Source organism: Mobula hypostoma, chromosome 14, assembly GCF_963921235.1.
Source record: "Mobula hypostoma chromosome 14, sMobHyp1.1, whole genome shotgun sequence".
Lineage (NCBI taxonomy): Eukaryota > Metazoa > Chordata > Chondrichthyes > Myliobatiformes > Myliobatidae > Mobula > Mobula hypostoma.
Window position 1 is genome coordinate 55,331,720 of NC_086110.1, and position 18,419 is coordinate 55,350,138.

The 18,419-nt window shown below is 40.8% G+C and overlaps 1 protein-coding gene across 5 annotated transcripts in view; it reads left to right on the forward strand.

Annotated features, from left to right (window-relative positions):
• Window positions 1–6,732: 6,732 nt before the first annotated feature.
• The window catches only part of LOC134356302 (calcium-transporting ATPase type 2C member 2-like), a 73,464-nt gene continuing 61,777 nt past the window's right edge, over window positions 6,733–18,419 (forward strand). For all 5 annotated transcript variants that reach the window (XM_063067153.1, XM_063067156.1, XM_063067155.1 and 2 more), the window contains exon 1: window positions 6,733–7,007. In XM_063067153.1, the coding sequence (XP_062923223.1) occupies window positions 6,921–7,007 (87 nt within the window). In that variant the 5' untranslated portion in view covers window positions 6,733–6,920. The remainder of the gene's footprint in view (window positions 7,008–18,419) is intronic.

Consider the following 18,419-nt stretch of genomic DNA (forward strand, 5'->3'; position numbering starts at 1 on the left):
TTAGTGATATGACTCATTAACCTTATGGTCCTATGTAATTCACATTCTATTGCTCCAGGTTTCTTAGGAAGAGTGGTAAATATAAATTTTTCATCTCTTCTGGTATTATTCCAGTCTCATAAATGTCATTGATTAAATCAGTAAGTTTTTCAATTCCATAATCTTCAAGGGTGATAATTTGTTCTATTACTAATTCATCGGGACCTGCTGCCTTTCCTTTCTTCATCTTATTTATTGCATTACGAACTTCAGATTTTAAAATACTTGGACCTTCAATGTTCTTCTTAATTTCTGGTTTTTCTCCTCGATCGTCTTCAAACAAGTCCTGAATACACTCAGTCCATCTGTTCATAATCTCATCTTTTTCCATGATAGCGGTACTATCCTTTGCTTTCAAATATCCACCTGAAGAACAGAGGAGCTTTTTACCAGTGACATTCTTGATTTGTTGATGTACCCTTTTTGGATCAGTAATAGGGTTTCTTTCTAGTTGCTCACATTCCTGGTTTAACCATTCTTCTTTGGCTTTTTGACATAAGCTTTTACCTTTTTTTAATCTAAGGACTTGTATGATATTGGTACTTGTAAGTAGGTACTGTGCACAATCCTGATTTGATGGAGACAGACGTGATATCATTCTGGAGGAACATTGTATCATTTCTTAATGCATGCATTACTAAATGACAATAAAAGAGGACTGCATGTCCTCATAATCTAAAGTAATTTAAGAATTTATATTCCATAGGATTAGCTTTCTTCAGTCTCCTTTCTTCCATTAGATTTTTGATTTCATCTGGCATCCATTTATTCTTTGTGCTTTTTTCTTTTTTAGGAATCACTGACTTTGCTGATTCTACCAAGGCATCCTTCAGAAAGTTAAACTTCATTTCTACATGATTGCTATCATCTTCAACAGATTCTATTTCTAGACTTTGAAATCTATTCCTTACTTCAATTGTAAATTTTTGTCTTAAGTTTTCTTCTTTAATTAATTGCGAGTAGTCAAGGGATTGTTCAGGTTTTTGCTTCTTTAGTTTTTTAAGTTTTACTTTTACATGACATATTACTGGGTTATGGTCACTATTATAGTCTGCACCTGGTTATGTTTTGCATTGAGTCACTGAGTTTCTAAATCTTTGGTTTATAGTAATAAAGTCAATTTGATTTCTGGTGTTATCACCTGGACTTTTCCAGGTCCACAAGCATCTTGGATGGTTCTTAAAGTAGGTATTCATAATGACCTGATTATTCATCTTGCACCATTCTACCCATTTCTTGCCTCTTTCATTTCTTTCCCCTGGACCAAATTTTCCTATGGTATTTCCATCAGCACCTTGTCCTGCTTTAGCATTTAGATCTCCCATGACAATAACAATAGCTTGAGATTTACATCCATTCTTCGCTCGCTCAAGCTCTTCATAGAATTTATCTATATCCTCATTTGTTCCGTCTGTTGTTGGTGCATATACCTGTATAATTGCTAAATCAAATGGTCGTCCTCTGAATCTAACAAGGAGCACTCTTTCTGATATTGCCCAATGTCCTAAAACACCTTTTGCCATGTTTTCATCCATAAGAATTCCTACTCCATTAGCATGGGATGTTCCATAAGAATAAATTAGTGTTTTACTTCTATCCTGACATGTTCCAGCCCCAGTCCAACGAACTTCGTTAATTCCCATGATGTTAATTTTTAGTCTTTCCATTTCATTTATCACATTGTCCAATCTTCCTGCTTGATATAGGGTTCTTACAATCCAAGTGGCAATAATTTTCTTTTGCGTTACTTGAATTTTATGAGCAGTAGCTCGATGACGGTTGGAGATCCCCTGCTGCCCAGAATCAACCCTACCAAGCGAAGCATCTTCAGAATTGTCTTGAAGATCCTCTTGATGCTGTTGTTGTGTGATACATTTTGTGAGTTTGACCATGCTTTTCTAAGCAAATAGATTCTAGCAAACCTAGTATCTAAACAACGGTGGTTTGCTATTGCCTTCCATTGGGCGAACTGAAGAAATTGCCATTCTCTTCCCAAATGTTCATCCGCCTATACTATAGTCGTTGTCATTTGAGGTCGTAGCTCATCCGCCTTCTCCATCATAAGTTCGGTTACTGAACAGCAAAGATCTGCTGTTGGCCTTTGCTCGTATCCCGAGCAGGAACCCTTGCAGGTGCTACCATTCTGGGTCAGAGTGGCCCATACTCAAAATTTTAGGAACAGCTTCTTTCCTCCCACCATCAGATTTATCCATGAACACCACCTCAGTAGTCTCGGCCTGAAACGTCGACTGCGCCTCTTCCTAGAGATGCTGCCTGGCCTGCTGCGTTCACCAGCAACTTTGATGTGTGTTGCTTGAATTTCCAGCATCTGCAGAATTCCTGTTGTTTGCGTTTTTAAAACCACCTCAGTATTCCTCTTTTTGCGCTATTTATTTATTTATTTATTTCTGTGCCTTAATTTTTGCATTGTACTGCTGCCATAAAATAAATTTCATGATTATATCAGTGATAATAAAGCTAATTGCGAGTCCAAGATGCTTGAATATCCCGAACAATATGATGCATAGAAATGAACATAAGGCAATAAAAGGTTGTGTCAGACACCAAATGGTTAACTCTTTGGAACACGGGAAGAAGGAAGGCTTAACTGAAGTGGTTAAGATTATATAGGCCTGGAAGATGTAAATAAGATTACCTGTTTATCTTAACAGAAGAGTCAAAGATTTAAAAATAAATGGAAGGAGGAGTAGAGGGAAGATGAATAAAAAACAATAACTGTTTACCCAAAGAATGGATGAGATCAAGAACTCACTGTATGAAAGTGTGATAGATGCAGACACCTTCATTACATTTAAATTGTACCTACATGCGTAGTTAAAGAGTTGTGATTTAGAAAGCTGTGGACCAAGTGTGGAATGATGGAATTAGTTTGGGTATCTCTTGCATGGCCAGCATAGTTAGGCCAAATACTCTTCTTTTAATCACACATATTCAATGATTTCTATGATTCTATAAATTTTGTGTAACCTTTAATCAATTCCCAAACAATCTGTGAAAAATCAAGGAAAAAACCTGCAGATGCTAGAAATCTGAAACAAACACTGGAATTGATAGAAACACTTAGCAAATCAGGCAACATCTTTAGAAAAAGAAACAGATAAAATTCTTAGTCAAAAATCTGGCATCCAGTTTTGATGAACATTTATTGATCCAAAATATGGTCTCTATTTCTCTTTTCCAAGATGCTGCATGCTCTTCTGAGTGTTTGCAACATTTTTGTTTTCATCCTGGAAAATCTAATTATAATTTCATCATTTACCTCAAATTCTCCCAGAGTAACTCTGGACATGAAAAGAAATCAACAAAATCTTGTCTCACCCTAACACAGATTTAAATTTCTGTGCTTTACTTTTGCCATTTATTCTTCCCCTTCACAATAAATGGGAGTTTCTCTGTGCAGTGGGACAATAGAACATACACTATTCAATGTAATGATATGATCTTATTTTAATTCAAGTCTTTTGTATTTTATTAGAATTTATTGATTTGGCCCACTTTATCCATGCTGACTGTGATGCTTATCTAGTTAATTAAGTGAGCATCCCTCTGTGCCTTTCCTGTCCAAGATTAGGGGTGTAGTGGACAGCAAGGAAGGGTATTATGGCTTTCAGTGCGATCTGAACCAGCTGGAAAAATGGCAAATGGAACTTATTAATGCAGACTAGTGTGAAGTCTCTGTGAAAAATCAAAGAAAAAACCTGCAGATGCTAGAAATCTGCAACAAAAACTGGAATTGATAGAAACGCTTAGCAGATCAGGCAACATCTTTAGAAAAAGAAACAGATAACATTCTTAGTCAAAAATCTGGCATCCAGTTTTGATGAACATTTATTGATCCAAAATATTGTCTCTACTTTGGCAGGAAAAACCAGGGGGGGACTTACACAGTGAATGGTCAAGCACTGAGAAGTGCAGTAGTGCAAAAGGATCTCAAAGTATTGATCCATAATTCCTTGAATGTGGTGTCATGGGTAGAAAAGGTTGTAAAGAGAGGTTTTGCCATATTGGCTTCATTGAGTACAGAAGTTGCAATGTTAGGTTGAAGTTGTATAAGACACTGGTGAGGCTGAATTTGGTGCATTGCGTGCAGTTCGGGTCACCTACACACGGGAAAGTTATCAATAAGCTTGAAAGTGCGCGGAGATAATTTACAAGGATAATGTACCAGGACTTGAGGATATGAGTTGCAGGAAAAGGTTGAATAAGTTAGGACTTTATTCCCTGGAATGTAGAAGAATGGGGGGAGATCTTATAAAGGTATATAAAATTATGAGAGGTGCAGATAGAGTAAATACATGCACATTTTTTTCTTCTGAGGTTGGGTGAGGCTGGATTGAGGGGTCATGGGTTTTGGGTGAAAGCTGAAATATTTAAAGGGAATCTGTGGGACTGAGAGTGAAGATGCGCTGCCAGAGGAAGTCATGGATGCAAGATTGATTGTAACATTTTTAAAAAGTTTGGATAAGTACATAGATAAGAATGGTATGGGGGGCTATGGTCTATATAGGACTAGGTAAAAAATAATAAGTTGGGATAGGGGATAGGCTAGATGGGACAAAGGGCCTTTTCTGTGCTATAGTGTTCTATGACTGCAAGTGCCTTTTAAATGTTTAATTGTATCTGCCACTACACCTCCTCTGACAACTAGATCCAAATAAATATCACCTCTGTTTGAAAGCATAACCCCTCAGATCTCCTTAAACTTTCCCCTCTCAACTTAAAAGCTATGCCCTCTTGTTCCAGACTCCTCTGCCCTACTGACCATCTACCCTACCTAGACCACATCAATCTTATTAACATCTATAAGTTCATCCCTTCACCTCCCACATTTCAGTGAGAATAACCCTAGCATATGCAATCTCTCTTTATGCTTACAGGCAATATCCTGGTGACTATTTTCTGTACGCAAACACAAGGAAATCTGCAGATGCTGAAATTTCAAGCAACACACATAAAAATTGCTGGTGAACGCAGCAAGCCAGGCAGCATCTTTAGGAAGAGGTACAGTCAACGTTTTGGGCTGAGTCCTGACGAAGGGTCTCGGCCCAAAACGGCAACTGTACCTCTTCCCAGAGATGCTGCCCGGCCTGCTGCGTTCACCAGCAACTTTTATGTGTGTGACTATTTTCTGTAATTTCTTTTGAATTGTTTCTACATCCTTCCTGAAGTGTGGAGACAAAACTGTTGCCCAATCCTCTGAACAGCAATACAACTGCAACATGATGTCCCAACTCTCCTTGGCCCATGATGGCAAGTATATTAAATGCCTTCTTCACTACCCTACCCATATGTATCACTAATTACAACGGGCCATCAACTTACACCCCAAGATCTCTTTGTACATCAACACACCCGAAGTCCTTGCCATTTACTCTATATGTCTTAGCAGAGTTTCACCAACAATGAGCATCTGGATTTCTGGTCTGAATTCCTACTTCGACCTGACCACAAGACATAGGAGCAGAATTTGGCCATTTGGGCCATTGAGTCTGCTCTGCCATTCTATCATGGCCAATTTATTACTTACTCAATTCCATTCTTCTGGCTTTTCCACGTAACCCTCAATACCCATACTAACGAAGAACCTATCAACCTCCACCGTAAACATACCCAATGACTCGTATTCCACAGCCATCCATGGCAATGAATTCCACAGATTTATGATCCTCTGGCTAAGGGAATTCCACCACCTCTCTGTTAAGAAGAGCATCCTTCTATTTTAAGGCTGTGCCCTTTGGTCCTAGACTCTCTCACTATAGAAAACATCCTCTCCCCGGCTACTTTATCTGGGCTTTTCAATATTCTAGAGGTTTCAATGAGATTCCCCTCATTCTTCTAAACTCCAGTGACTGGAGGCTCAGAGCCATCAAATGCTCCTCATTCCTGCTTTATTCCTGGGATCATTCTGGTAAACCTTCTCTGGACCCTCTGCAATGCCAGCACATCCTTTGTTAGGTAAGGTGCCAAACAAGTGCAGTCTGACCAATGCCTTAGAAAAGCCTCAGCCCCTGAATTGAGTTATATCTGAACAAGGAACCAACGCTGGGTAATTGACAGGTCAAGACTTAGAGAACTGCTCCAACAGTTTGCTGAAACTAAGGGAAGACATCAGTTACATCAATCAAAAATGTGCTCCTTGCTTCTCTTTCATTTTTTTTTAAAGTCTGAAATCGTTTACTCGTAATATATCAAAACGTTCGTAGCTAATGAACCGATGGCAGGAAAGGAGCTATTGCAGGAACTCTCGGACAGCACGCTGAAGGGGCAAGATGTCCTGGATGAAAGGCTGAAATAGGTCAGCAATAAACAGATTTTAGGGCGCGAGAAACGATGGCGGGTGGGGTAGGGAAGGAGAAAACTAAAGTGCTATTGCAACAGATCAGAGCGACTTACAGATATGTACTACCACCCACTTTCAGCACGTAACCCCGCCCACCTTCCACACTTTCCTGAGTTTTCATTTCCTTCGGCCCTTCCCAATTTTCTCTGCACCCTAACGCCCATTTGTTACCAATTTCCTCGTGGACAAAGCACTGTGTTTCTTCTGTCTCCAGAAGCCACCAGACCCGCAGAGTATCTCTGCCAGCTTCGGGTTTTGTTTGATAATCCAATTTGCTACCTTTGTTGATGACGCTAAAGCATATTTTGTTTTGTTTAGGAGAAGCGCTTCTACAAATGTGCACTTGGCAAGTGGTTTGATTACCTGAACCACAAGGGGGAGGAGCAAGAAAATTCACAACAGGACCCTCCTTCAATTATTTAAAGGCAAGACAATCCCTACATAATTCTCTCGGTGGGTCTCACTCCTGTGTTTGTAGTTCCCACGATTAAATTAATATTGACTAGGGAGAAATGTTACTATGGCGCAACGGGCATTTTCCACCCTCTTCCAGAAAGCTTCTCTAATCTTCGCGCGGAGGAACTACCACGAAGTCTTGGAGAACGAGGTGAGGCTTCGTGCTTTGAATCTGCGGGCTGAGCGAATTTACTGTGTAAAACTGTCGCCTCAAGCTGTCTCTCAGTTTCCAGAGGCGCGGCTGTTTGCGCGCTTCACTTCTCCAAACAGTGTAAACACTTTCTTAGCAAGCTAAAGTCGCCGTAATTTGTGAACGGATTCAATCCCCACGCTTATTTTAAACAGGTGTATTCTGATATTGATCATCACTGGCTGATCATCCATTCTGTCCTTTGGTAATCTTATACACCTGTCAATTCAACTCTCATTGCCTACTCTCCAAGGAAAATGCTATCGGGAGAAGACAGGAAAATAGGGATGAGAGGGATAATAAAACAGCCATGCTGGAATGCTGGCGCAGAATTGGTGGGCCGAATAGCCTATTACCTCCTACGTATTATAGCCTTATGGAGAAAAGCCCTAGCTTGCTCTACCCTTCCTCGTTATACATGTTCTTTAATCCAGTCAATATCCTGGTAAATCCCGTTTATACCCTTTCTAATGTTTCCACATCCTTTCTAGATTGAGACAATCAGAAATGAACAAAAAATTCCAAGTGTGTTCTAATTAGAGTTTTATAGAGCTGCAACGTTACCCAGCAGCTCTTGAACTCGATCCTCCGATGCAAATGCAACGTACGCCTCCTTAACCACCCTATCAACTTGCGTGGCATCTTCGGGGACTCTATGGACTTGAACCCAAAGACCCCTCTGTTCCTCTACACCACGATTAAATATTGCCATTAACCTTGTACTCGGCCTTCGAGTTTGATTTTCCAAAGTATACCACTTCACAGTTTTCTGAATTGAACTCGATCTGCAACTTCACCACCCAGATCTCCGTCGTGTCTATACTCCGTTGTGACCTACAACAACTTTCCACGTAGGCTACAATACCTCCGAACTGCATGCCCTCTGCAAACTTAACACCCACACCTCCACTTCCAAGTCACAGAGACCAGGATCCCAGAAAGGTTCCTGTGGAGCACCACTAGTCACCAACAGAATACACTACCATAATCTGTCTTCTGCAGGCAAGTCAATTCTGAATCCACACAGCCAAGTTTCCATTGATCTCATGCCTTGAGCCCACCATAGGGAACCTTGTCAAACACCTTACTAAACTCTATATACATGATTTCTATCACTACGGTTTTGTCAATTTGCCACCTGGTGGATAAAGCAAGGGAATACTTAAAGAAATCAGGAGGGCTAAAAGAAGGCATGAGGTTGACATGGTGAAGGAGAATCTTACGGATTACTACAGAGCTGTTAAGAGCAAAAGGATTGCAAGGGAAAAAAATGGTCCTCTAGAAGATCAGAATGGTAATCCATGTGTGGTGCCAAAGAGATGGGGGAGATCTTAAATGGATTTTTTTTTTTGCATCTGTATTTACTTCAGAGATAGACACAGTCTAAGAAAGGCTGACTTCATGGATCCAATTCAGGTTACAGCACAGGAGTTGTTTGCTGTCTTGAGGTAAGTCAGGGAGGATAATTCCCCAAGGTCTGACAAGGTGCTTCCTTGGACCCTGTGGAAGGCATGTGCAGAAATTGCAGGGGCCCTGGTAGAGATATTTAAATCATCCTTTGCGAGGTACCAGAGGATTGAAAGATAGTCAAAGTTCTTCTGCTGTTTAAGAGAAGCTCCAAAAATAAACCGGGAAATTAATAGGCAGGAGAGCCTGTAGTGGGAAAGTTATTGGAAAGTAGTCTAATAGATCGGATATGCAAGTATTTGAATAGACCCAGATTGATCAGGATAGTCAGCACTGCTTTGTGCATGGTAGATCATGTTTAACCAATCTTACAGAGTTTCTTTGAGGAAGCTACCAGGAAAGTTAAAGATAAGGCAGTGCAAGTTTTCTATGTGGACTTCAGCAACACATTTGACAAGGTCCCACATGGGAGGTCGGTCAAGAAGGTTCAGTTGCTCAACATTCAGGATAAGGTCTAATTGGATTAGACATCGGCTTTGTGGGAGACGCCAGAGAGTGGTAGCAGACAGTTGCCTCTCTGACTGGAGGCCTGTGACCAGTGGAGTGCCACAGGGATCAGTTCTGAGCCCTGAGTTATTTATCATCTATATCAAAAATCTGGATGATAACATGGTAAACTGAATCAGCAACTGAGGTTGGGGGGGGGATTACAACTACAGGTCATGAGTTAAGAGTGAAAGGTAAGGACTTTAAGGAGAACATGAGGGGAAGCTTCTTCTCTGAGTGGGCCGTGAGAATGTTAGCTGCCAGTGCAAGTGGTGCATGCAAGCTCGATTTCGATTTTCAAGAGAAGTTTGGATAGGTACATGAATGGTCAGGGGTATGGAGGGCTATGGTCCCGGTGCAGTTGATGGGAGTAGGTGTTTTAAATGGTTTGCATGGACTAATGGGTCAAAGGGCTTGTTTCTGTGCTGTAGTTTTCTATGAATCTATGACAATCCTTGTGCATTTAGTTGAAATTTAAATGGAATTCTGTGTCACAGAATCACAGAGTAATACAGGTCCATCGATCCAACCCAACCCACCCATGCTGACCAAGATGCCTATCTAAGCTCGTCTTAGCCTGCAAATTTCTACAGATGTGCCATGGAGAGCAGTCTAACTGGCTGCATCACTGACTAGTATGGGGTGGGGGACACTGCACAGGATCGAAATAAGCTGCAAGAAGTTGTCAACTCAGTCAGCTCCATCATGGGCACTAGCCTCCCCAGCATCCAGGGCATATTCAAGGAGCGATGTCTCAAACAGTGGCATCCATCATTGAGGACAAACTTCACCCGGGTCATACCCTCTTGTCAATGCTACCATCAGGATGGAGGTACAGAAGCCTGAAGGTACACACTCAACGATTCAGGAATAGCTTCTTCCCCTTAGATTTCTGAGTGGACATTGAACCCATGAACACCACCTCACTACTTTTTTTTCTCTTTTTGAACTACTTATTTAAATATAACTATAACAATATGTATAATAGTTTTATTATTATGTACTGCTGCTGCATTACAACAAATTCCATGATATATGCTGGTGATATTAAACATAATTCTGATTCTATATTTGCCACACTTAACATTTTCTATCTATATGCCTATCTAGATGTCTTTTAAATATCATTATTTTATCTACCTCAACCACTTGCTCTTGCAGCAATTGCATATGAACATGATGAAGTTGCCCCACAAATTCCTTTTACATCTCTCCGCACTTTTTGATTCCCTTTCCCTGTGAAAATGATTGTGTGCACCCGTCCTATGTATGCCCCTTGTGTGCCTCTATAAAATGCCCCTCAGTTTCATGTGGTCCACGCAATAAAGTCCTGGCATGCCCGAACTCTTCCTATATCTTAGGCCTTTGAGTTCTGTTAACAATCTCGTAAATGTACCTCAAGATCCTGTGGAAAATATAACAAGCTAACTGCAGCCATGCTGTTATTTAGTCCTCATGAATTGCCTCGGTGTGAAACATTGACTGCTTTTCCCTCTCCATGGCTGCTGCATGACCTGCTGAGTTCCTCCAGCACTTTTTTTTTGTGTTCCTCATTATTTGCAACATCTGCAGAATCTTTCACCTAATATTTATTATTGTAATTAGGAATCCTAGCTCTCAAATTCTTAACTGATTTACAAGTATGAAAAGAAGAGGACTGAGGAGTCATAAAACACCTGCTTCCCTTCAGTTTGGGACGAATATTAATATTGCTTTTGCTTTATTCTCACCCACAATTTCCTTCATCTCCTTAATTTATGTGGGATCAAGATGATTTTTTTTCTTTGAAAATTTTCTGCATCACAAGGATTAAATGTGATTTCCGGCCATGAGCTACTTCTGAGAAATTGGCATCACTTTAGTACCATTTGAATGAAGTGGTTGTGGAAGAAAATTTGATGGGTAATGGTGTAGGGATTCTGGCTTTGGTGTAATACGTACTTTTTATATAACTTCATCATCATTGTATGTCATGTTGTATAACGTGGGCGATCACGGTCTTTTGACCATGATTGTTCTTGGCAAAGTTTTTACAGAAGTGGTTTTCCATCGCCGCCTTCTGGGCGGTATCTTTACAAGACAATTGACCCCAGCCATTATCAATACTCGTCAGAGACTGTCTGTCTGGCATCAATGGATACATAACCAGGACTTGTGATGCGCACCAGTTGCTCATATGAGCACCCGCCGCCTGCTCCCATGGCTTTCCATGACCCTTATTGGGGGGCTAAACAGGAGCTATGTTTTCCCAAGGGTGATCTGCAGGCTAGTGGAGGAAAGGAGCACCTTACACGTCCTTTGGTAGAGGTGTATCTCCACCCAGCCATCGCATTTATATAACTAACAGCAATATTAATGGACATCCATTTCATTAGTCACTATTTACACTTTCATGAAAAGCAGCTTAGAGGGTATCTTGCTGAACATTTCTTAAAAAAAGAATGTGTGGCATCGGAATGGAATTGTATCCATCCAGCTTCTGTAGAGGTCAGTTTTACTTGCAATTCTCAAAGACAATTTTGTTGAAAGCTAACACTTATTAATTAAAAACACAAGAGATTTTGCAGATCCAGAGCAACGTGTACAAAATGTTGGAGGAACTCAGCAGGTCAGGCAGCATCTGTAGAAGTGAATTAACAGTCGACGTTTCAGGCCAAGATCCTTCTTCAGGATTGGGAAGGAAGGGGGAAGCTGCCAGAATAAAAAGATGTGGGGAAGAGAAAAGGGATACCTAGAAGTTGATGGGTGAAGCCAGGTGGATGGAAAAGGTAAGGGGTTGGAAAAGGTAAGGGGTTGGAAAAGGTAAGGGGTTGGAAAAGAAGGAATCTGATAGGAGAGGAGAGTGGAACATGGGAGAAGGGGATGAAGACAGGGCAGCAGGGGAGATTATAGACAGGTGAGGAGAAGAGGTAAGAGGCCAGATTAGGAGATAGAAGAAGTGATGGAGGAAGGAAAAATATGTCAAAATGAGAAATTGATGTTCATACCATCAGGTTGGAGGCTACCTAAACAGAATATGAGGTGTTGCTCATCCGTTCTGAGGGTGGCCTCATCATGTCCAACATGTCAGAACAGGAATTGGAATAGGAATTAAAACAGTTGGCAAATGGGAAATTCCGGTTTGGGCAGATGGCGCAGAGGAGTTCAACAACGTGGTCCTCCAATTTATGTTTGGTCTTGCCAATGTAGAGGAAGCTGTACTGGGAGCAGCAGATAGATGCTCCAATAGATTCATAGGTGAAGGGTTGCTTCATCTGGAAGAATTGTTTGGGGCCCTATCAATTAAGATAATTTACTGACCTGCATTTTTCTGGGAAATTCAGGCAGTTGCAAGCAGAACTACATTTTCTTATATAAGTATTGGTAGGTTTGGGAATCTGTGAACTGTGAAGTCACAAAATAGTAACTAAACTCTAGCAACTATTTCCTAGTCAGGTCCCTTTGCTGGATTGGCTGATCAATGGTAGAGTGAGGTTAAGAGGTCAGTCTGTGAATCACTACAAGTCTGCTGGGGAAACTCAAAGGTCCGATGTCTGCGAGCCCGAGTCTAGAATCATAGAGAAGTACAGCACAGAAACAGGCCCTTTGGCCCATCTAGTCCATGCCAAAAAACACTTAACCTGCCTGCTCCCAAGGATTTGTAACGGGACCCTAGTCCCCCATATCCCTACCATCTATGTACCTAACCAAACTTCTCTTAAATGTTGCAATTGAGCTCTCATAGACCACTTGTGCTGGCAACTCATTCCACACTCTCACAACTCTCTGAGTAAAGTTTCCCCTCATGTTCCCCCTCAATCTTCTCACCTATCACCCTTAAGCCATGACCTCTAGCTGTAGTCCCTCTCAGCTTCAGTGGAGAAAGCATGCTTGCATTTAACCTATCTACACCCCTCATAATTTTGTATACCTCTATCAGATCTCCTTTCAATTTTTTATGTTCTGGAGTATACAGTCCTAACATATTCAATCTTTCCTTATAACTCAGGTTCTCTAGACTAGTCAACATCCTTGAAAATTTTTTCTGCACTCTTCCAACTTTGTTTACATCTTTCCTGTAGATAGGTGACCAAAACTGCACACAATACTCCAAATTAGGCCTCAACAACTTCTTGTTAACTTCAACATAACATCTCATCTTCTGTACTCAATACATTGATTTATGAAGGCCAATATACCAAAAGCTTTCTTTACAAACCTATCTATCTGTGAAATCACTTTCAACAAATGATGTGCCTGTATTCCCAGATCCCTTTGTTCTACCACACTCCTCAGTGCCCTACTGTTTACTGTGTAAAACCCACCCTGGTTGGTCCTATCAAAGTGCAAAACCACATACTTCTCTGCATCAAATTCCATCTACCATTTATCAGCCCAATTTTCCAGCTGACGCAGATCCCTCTTCAAGCCTTGATAGCCTTCCCTGCTGTCCACTACACCCCCAATCTTGGTGTCATCCACAACTTTGCTGATCCAGTTAACCACATTATCATCCAGATCATTGATATAGATGACAAACAACAAAGGACCCAGCACCAGTCCCTGTAGCACTCCACTAGTCAGGGGCCTCCAGTCAGAGAGGCAGCCCTCTGCTACCACCCTCTGGCTTCTCCCACAAAGCCGAAGTCTAATCCAATTTACTACCTCAACTTGAATGCTGAGCCTCTTGACCTTCTTGACCAGCTTCCCATGCAGGACCTAGTCAATTCCTTACTAAAATCCATGTAGACAACATCCACTGCTTTATCTTCATCCACTTTCCTGGTAACTTCCTCAAAAAGTTCTATAAGCTTGGTTAGACGTGAAATACCAAGCACAAATCCATGCGGACTATCCTTAATCAGTCCATATCTATCCGAATACTTGTATATCCGGTCCCTTAGAATATCTTACAATAACTTTCCCACAACTGATGTCAGGCTCACTGGCCTATAATTTCCTGGTTTCTGTTTAGAGCTTTTTTAAATAGTGGATCAACATTGGCTATCCTCCATTCCTCTGGTACCTCTCCTTTAGCTAAGGATGTTTAAAATATTTCTGCTAGTGCCCCAGCAATTTCTGCACTTACCTCCCATGGGGTCTGAGGGAACACCTTGTCAGGCCCTGGGGATTTATCCACCCTGATTTGCCTCAGGGCAGCAAATACCTCCTCTGTAATGTGTGCAGGGTCCATGAAGTTGATGCCACTTTGCCTCACTTCTATAGACTCTGTGTCCATCTCCTGAGTAAATACAGATGCAGAGAATGCATTTAAGTTCTCCCCGCCACCCCTGGTCTGTTTTGGCTCCACACACGGATCACCATTCTGGACTTCCCAAGGGCTAATCTTGTCCCTAGCAATCCTTGGGATTCTCCTTCACCTTGTCTGTTAGAGCAACTTCATGCCTTCTTTTAGCCTTCCTGAGTTCTTCAGTGTTCTCTTGCATTTCCTGTACTCCATAAGCATCTCAGGTCTTCCTACTTGTCTATACGTGCTATGCTACACCTTTTTTCTCTTAACCAGGGCCTCAATATTGCTTGAAAACCAAGGTTCCTTACACTTTACCTTTTATTCTGGCAGGCACATATGAGCTTTGTAGTCTCAAAATTTCATATTTGAAGACCTCCCACTTTTCAAGTACTACTGGAGACTGAGGGCCAAATATGGCCTGCCCTCTGGTTAGAGGGTGGTTGTGAGAGAAGATGGAGCTTGATCTTGTTGTTGTTGCTTTTTTGCTAGTTGTATTCTGTTTTGTTGTGTTTTTTTGTTCTGCCAAGCATGGTGGGCATGTTATGTTGACACTAGAATGTGTGCTGATATTTGTGGGCTGCTTCCAGCACACAACCTTGGATGTGTTGGTTGTTAAGGCAAACGACGGGTATCTTTTGAGTGACATCTGAGATAACTTGCGAGAGTGGATCTGGTGTGGAGCACGTGCATTGATTTCAATTCATGGCAATTGTAGGCTACATAAATGATGAGGTAAGTGATATTTGCTTTAAGTATTTTTGCTTTGCTTCATGGCTTTAATTATTACAAGACTGTTCAAATGTTTTCAGATATTTAAATTTTTAGTTGAGCTTGATATGTTTTGTGTTTTTTGTCTCTACAACAGCTACAGTATATAATTTCAATCACACTATGCTGTGAATTCAAAAGCAAACATGACTATGTCTCGATCCTAAGTAGAAACATAGAAACATAGAAAATAGGTGCAGGAGTAGGCCATTCGGCCCTTCGAGCCTGCACCGCCATTTATTATGATCATGGCTGATCATCCAACTCAGAACCCAGCCTTCCCTCCATACCCCGTGACCCCTGTAGCCACAAGGGCCATATCTAACTTCCTTTTAAACATAGCTAATGAACTGGCCTCAACAGTTTGCTGTGGCAGAGAATTCCACAGATTCACCACTCTCTGTGTGAAGAAGTTTTTCCTAACCTCGGTCCTAAAAGGCTTCCCCTCTATCCTCAAACTGTGACCCCTCGTTCTAGACCTCCCCAACATCGGGAACAATCTTCCCGCATCTAGCCTGTCCAATCCCTTTAGGATCTTATACGTTTCAATCAGATCCCCCCTCAATCTTCTAAATTCCAAATGATGTGAAACATGGAAAATTTTTTCTTCTCTGTATATTCCAGGAATTTGTACAATATTGAGAAATTTGAATAATAAAAGATATGGCTCCAGGTTTTATTATCTTTATATTTCACTGATATTATGATACATATTATATAAAACCAGTCCTGCTGACTAAAAAAAAGTTAATGCAGTCATAACCTTGAAAAATGACAACTTAATAAGATAAATTACATATTTGTTCTACAGCGATTCTTTTTCTTTAAAAACATAATGGCTTTTTGCATGTTCCATATAATTCTTACCTGAAATGGAATTTCTTAAGGTATCCACAGTATTGCCAACAGAATTGGAGTACAAGGAATTGTTTATCTTTTCCATATTTTTACATTTCTACTATAAATACAAAATGAATTATTTCTTTCTCTAATGTCAACTAGCATGACAGTTAGCATAACACTATTACAGCAACAGTAACTGGGGTTCAATCTCACCACTGGCCTTTGTATGTTCTGCTGTGATTATGTAGGTGTCCTCCTGGTGCTCCTGTTTCCTCCCACATCCCAAAGGCTTATGGGTTGGTAGGTTAATTGGTCACTTGGGTGTAATTGAGTAGCATGGGATACTATTACCAGAAAGGCCTGTTTATTGTGCTGTGTCTCTAAATAAAATAAAATGTTCATTAACATTACATTGATTTGTTGGATCTATTTTTTTTTACCTTCCAGACTCACAAATCCACCATTTTTAATCTGGATACATGAGGGCATTGAAGGATATGAAACAATTATTTGGCCTGTCTTCCACAGATCATGTTACAATACATATCAAACCTCACCCTTTTAATTCTAAGGATATCTGCAGAAATGCTTCTTCCTTCACAATGGAATCAAAATGCTAGAGCATTCAAAATTCATCTGTGCTGACATGCCCATAATGTCATTGTCACTCATCTTCCAACTTCATTGGCTGTACTTACTCAACTCAGGCTGCACCCACTCATGATATTGAAACCAAATCAAAATTTACCTTATTTTCTTTGAAACATCAAATCTTTCTGGGAATTTCTGCCTTGGGGCTACCTCACATCATAGAAGGTATTACTTAAAGGTCTATTCTCAGTTCAAAATCTGTGATCTCAATCCAAGATAAAATTCTACTTATCCTGCTGGCCATGGGATTCTAGCGAGAAGAATTTCATCGCATGTCCTCGAATAAATTACACTTTCAAATATTGGCAAATGAGTATCGAGCATAGCAACCTTCTTTTGTCTCATAACATTGGTGTTTTTCTTGCCTGTTTAAGGTAACCATATAAATCTGTTTCCTTCACTGTTTAGTAATCATTCACTGTGAATATCAAGTGGGTATACTTGAAGTACTTGAGGTGCTGTGGTAAGTTTTGACAGGAGTAACCAAAGGAGGAGCCAGAGGTTCAACAGACACTGAACTCTGAGCTCTGGCATGTTAATAATCATTTACATTGATTACAGAAGACCAGCAGATGTAAAACTTAAGAACCAATTTCTATACACACTTGCTGATGCCCATCTGCTGATAGAAGTCCCAATGATGTCTCCAAAGTAGCTAGCCACTCCCAATCACAGCAGCTACTGGGTAATTTTCCTTAAATGGTTTGGTATGACACTAAATACTCTCACAAGTTTCTCCAGATGTACCATGGGGAGCATTCTAACTGATTGCATAATCGTCTGGTCTGGAGGGTCGATTGCACAGGATTGAAAAAAGTTGCTGAAAATTGTGAACTCAGCCAGGTCCATCATGGTACTCAGCTCCCCAGCATCAAGGGCATATTCAAAAGGCAATGCTACAAGAAAGTGGCATCCATCATTAAGGACTCCAGAATGTATGCTCTTCTCATTGCTTCCATGAAGGAGGCAGTTGAAGAGCCTGAAGACATGCACTCAATCTTTAGGAACAGCTTCTTCCCCTCTGCCATCAGATTTCTGAATGGACGCAACCTCAATATTTTGTTTTGCTCTCTTTTTTGCTTCTTATTTAATTTAATTTTTAAAAATATTGTGACGCCCTTTGGGTGGGGGGGATGTGGGGGTTAGTCAGCAGGCTACCCCTGCACTTCTAATGACCAGCACTGTTTATTGTTCTTGTGTTAAAATGCTTTTGTGGGATTATGGTGTAAAGTTCCAGTTTGTTTATTGTTACATTTTAGCTTGGGTCATACAGTTATTCGCTAGTGTATTTGTGGGTCTCCCCCTAACTATAACCAGCGTGTGTGATGCTCACCTCCCCTGTCTGTATGAGACTGGTTGGGTTCACTCTCCGGGTCATGGTGTCCAGTCTGCTTTGTGTTTATCACAATAAAGCTGTTGTTGTATTAACGAGCTTCTTCGTCTGTCATTATGGACCAAGTGCTCACAGAAATACATTGCTTATTGTAATTTAACATTTTATTATTGTGTATTGCAATGTACTGTTGCTAATAACACACCATTTTCACAACATATGCCAGTGAAATTAAACCTGATTTTGGCTTGGCTATTTTTTTTCATTTGCTTATCCTTCTTGTTGGCTTCATTCCACTCCTGTGGCCATGATACTGAACTTGTGGGTCATAGTGTCTAACACTACCACTCACTCCTTCTCAGTAACAGCACCACGCCCTCCTCCCAATAAAGTCTGAAAACTGATGTCGGTTGGAATTACAACATGAGAGAATCTGCATTTGCTGGAAATCCAAAGCAGCACACACAAAATTCCGGAGGAATTCAACAGGTCAGGCAGCATCTATGGAAAAGAGTAATCAGTCACAGTTTCGAGCCAAAACCTTTCTTGGCCAGAAGCTTTTAACTGTTTACTCTTTTGCATAGATAATGCCTGA